The 3,753-nt window shown below is 37.4% G+C and overlaps 1 protein-coding gene across 1 annotated transcript in view; it reads left to right on the forward strand.

Annotated features, from left to right (window-relative positions):
- Window positions 1–3,753, forward strand: part of DMXL1 (Dmx like 1) — a gene marked incomplete at its 5' end in the record, with an annotated part of 122,867 nt that overhangs the window by 8,619 nt on the left and 110,495 nt on the right. The window contains 3 exon segments of the mRNA XM_019628410.1: window positions 190–443; window positions 545–1,229; window positions 1,320–1,470. Of these exon segments, the coding sequence (XP_019483955.1) occupies window positions 190–443; window positions 545–1,229; window positions 1,320–1,470 (1,090 nt within the window).

Raw genomic sequence — 3,753 nt, forward strand, 5'->3', positions numbered from 1 at the left:
TTCTGATTATTGAGCTAATTCCAGTGGCCTTATATTCCTGGAGCAAAGTTATTTTTAAAGGGGAGCCCATTTCTTGTTTATATGAAAACTATTATTTTTTTCATCTTTAATGCATTTATAAAGATATTTCTTAGTTTATAGTAATAACTTGATTGTATTTACTTGGTTCGTGAACACTTTTGCTTATAGAAATGGATGATGGTGTTGATGATCTGAAAATAAATCATGAAAAGAAAGAATTTGGTGGTGATAAAATGGTACCAAACTCAAGTTTTGTACCGTTACCATCAGCTGCCATCGATCATCAGATTGAAGTTCTTCTGTCTGAGTGGAGTAAAAATGCAGACATGCTATTCAGTATTCATCCCATGGATGGCTCTTTGCTGGTTTGGCATGTGGATTGGCTGGATGAATACCAGCCTGGTATGTTTCGCCAAGTACAGGTACTGTTATGAACTCTGGAGAGTTACCTCTTGTGGGCACTGTTTTGTAACATCTCTTTGTATAATTTCATGTGTTCTAATTCTCACTTTCTTACTCCTAGGTGTCCTTTGTTTCCAGAATCCCTGTAGCTTTCCCCACAGGTGATGCGAACTCGCTCTGTAAAAGCATAGTGATGTATGCCTGTACCAAGAATGTTGACTTGGCTATTCAGCAAGGGAAACAAAAGCCTTCTAGCCTCACACGCTCCACATCAATGCTTATCTCTTCTGGTCACAGTAAATCGACTAATAGCTTAAAATTAAGTATTTTTACTCCAAATGTTATGATGATTTCAAAGCATGCTGATGGCTCTCTGAATCAGTGGCTAGTCAGTTTTGCCGAGGAATCTGCTTTTTCTACAGTTCTCAGTATTTCCCACAAGTCCAGATACTGCGGTCATCGCTTTCATCTTAATGATTTAGCTTGCCACTCAGTATTGCCATTATTGTTGACAACATCACACCATAATGCATTAAAGACACCAGATGTTGATAACCAAAAACAAGCTTATGATGCTTTAAGTACTGAAGAACATTCTTTGGCAGAACAGAATAAAAGCACCGTTGATGTGGCATTTCAGGGTCCCAATGCAGTTTATAGTGAGCTTATTCTTTGGAGGGTTGATCCAGTTGGGCCATTGTCTTTTTCTGGAGGTGTTTCTGAGCTTGCCCGGATTAATTCGCTTCATGTTTCTGCATTTTCCAATGTGGCATGGCTGCCCACTCTTATACCCAGTTACTGCCTAGGTAAGCAGTCTGATTTTTATTTAATAAATTTAGATGTTGTGACATTATTGCATAAGGATTAAATTTTAAATGTTTGTAAATACTTTGTAGGTGCATACTGCAATTCTCCTAGTGCATGCTTTGTAGCAAGTGATGGACAATATCTGAGATTATATGAAGCAGTTATTGATGCCAAGAAACTTCTATATGAGCTTTCCAATCCTGAAATTTCTGTAAGTAAATGGCTTTTAAAACTATATATGTGAGTTTTTTAGACACTTAGTTTATACTTATTGGGCATATTCTAGAATTGTGACATAATTTATAATTTATAATAAATATGTATATATGTTTTAGTTATTTTTTTCATAATTGCATTATACCATTACAGTAATTCTAAGTTCCTTTAAAATGAAACCATTTCGTTCATTAATTTTAGAAGTAGTCTAGTGTCCTACAATATTTGTTTCTGTAATCTTTTTCCTCAGAGATAAATGTGGATTAATGACAATATAATGTGGAAGTTATTGGGTCATCTGTAGTTTTTTCTAGGCAAGGGTAAGCTGGAATAACAGGAGTGGAATTTTAATTTTAACCAATGAAGGAAAAACTCTCAGCTTGGTTGCAATACAGGCAGGAGTCCTTTCAACACCATTGCAAAGCTTGTGTTTTAGGACAGGTGGCACTTCTTCTTGTGCCCAACTAATAACAGTCCACCATCTGCATTGTTTCAGCACCTCCAGCAAGCCAGTATTTCCACTTTCTTGGCTGTGGTGTTTTAAAATATCCCCTGAGATAACCTTCAGCCATACTGAGCTTTCCGTTTAGGAGATTGAAGCCATCTCCTCAACTACCAATTAATGTTTTGTTAATGCTCTGGTTATAGAATTGGATAGGTGTCAGTGGTCTGCTCCTATCCTGTTTTATTTCTGAGCTGTTTTTACTCTTAATGCATAGTTTTGCAGAACACAGTTTTTCAAGACATATAGTGTTATAGTAGAAAAACGTATTTATTGAGGACCTATTTTTCAGGAATTGTTTTAAATGCTGTGAATTTAGATGTGAACAAAACAGACAAAAATCTGAGCTCTAGTGAAGGAATTTGGGGGGTGGGGGAGGTGAAGATATATTAATAAATACTGTGGAGAGAAACAGTAGAACTAAAGACATAGGGGAGTGCTAAGTAAGGTGCTAATCAGAGAAAGCTTCACAAAAAAGGTACCATTTGAGTAAAGACTGGAAGGAGATGATGGGGCTAGCTATGTGGATATTTAGAGCAAGAGTATTTAGAGGAAGAGGAACAGTCAGTGCAGAGGCTCTGAGGCCAGGCCGTGTTTGGTATGTAAAGGAGCAGCAAGGAGACCATGTGGCTGGAGCAGAGTAAATGAGGTGGAGGGAGAATATTCAGGGATGAGTCAGAAAGTCAGCCTGGCCAGAGCACGTAAGACCTCATATTCTATTGTGGTAACTTTAGCTTTTACTCTGAATAGTATAGAAACCATGGAAGAAAATGACAGAGTGATAGAACTCACTTATGTTTTAAAAGGATCACTCTGATTGCTATATAGATTAGATATGGGAAGCAGAAGTGGAATCAGACCTATTCAGGAAGCTACTACAGTAGTCTGGGAGAGCATCAAAGGAGTTTAGAAAGGTAGGTAGCCAGTGGTAGTGATAAAGATGATAAGAACTGGTCAAATCTGGATGTTTTGAACATCGAATAGTCAGGATTGGACTGGCTATGAGGCTTGTGTGAGAAAAAGAGAATGACTCCCAAGTTTTGTGTCTGAGCTTAGGAATAGTAGAATTGCCTCTCAGTTGGGAAGAGAAGAATGTTTAAGTAGCAGATTTTGAGGAGCAGGGGCATTCATGAGCCTGGCTTTAAACATTTTAATTTTGAGATGCCTGTTTGACATCTAAAAGACTCAGTAGGCTATTATCTAGAGAGGGAGGCTGTTCTGAAGATATAAAATAAGTTGTCAGAATATGAATTTAAAGTTGTGGAGCTGGATGAGTGAGGTCACCGAGGGAAAGAATATACTGTAGTTGGAAAGTAGAAGTGATAGAATCCTGGGTCATTGTATTGGAACCCCAGTGAAGAAAATTATTTCAAGGAGGAGGCAGTGATCACCAGAATCAAATGCTGCTGATAATCAAGTATGGTGCAGATTGAATTTAACAATGTGACCTTGACTGGAGCAGTCAGGATATAAGTGGCTCAAGAAATCAGCATATATAAACAGTATGTCAGCGTGTTTCTTTCACTCCATCCTTCTCACCTGAAAATTAATGCTTAAAAAAAGCCATTGAATCTTAGAACATTTCTATGAGCCTGAAGGCAGTCTTTCACATTTTTGGATATGAAATACTTTTCCCCAAGCATTGCTTTTATTTTTCTCCGTACCAACTGACCTGTAATTCTTATTCATTCCTGTGTAATTCCCTAATAAGGTCAAGTCCTAGAATGTTTATAATGAAAGAGACTTGTGAACTTATTTAGCACTGCTTGAACCTATTTATGATTGATCTGTTATGCCTGAAATTC

Source organism: Hipposideros armiger, unplaced genomic scaffold, assembly GCF_001890085.2.
Source record: "Hipposideros armiger isolate ML-2016 unplaced genomic scaffold, ASM189008v1 scaffold_787, whole genome shotgun sequence".
Lineage (NCBI taxonomy): Eukaryota > Metazoa > Chordata > Mammalia > Chiroptera > Hipposideridae > Hipposideros > Hipposideros armiger.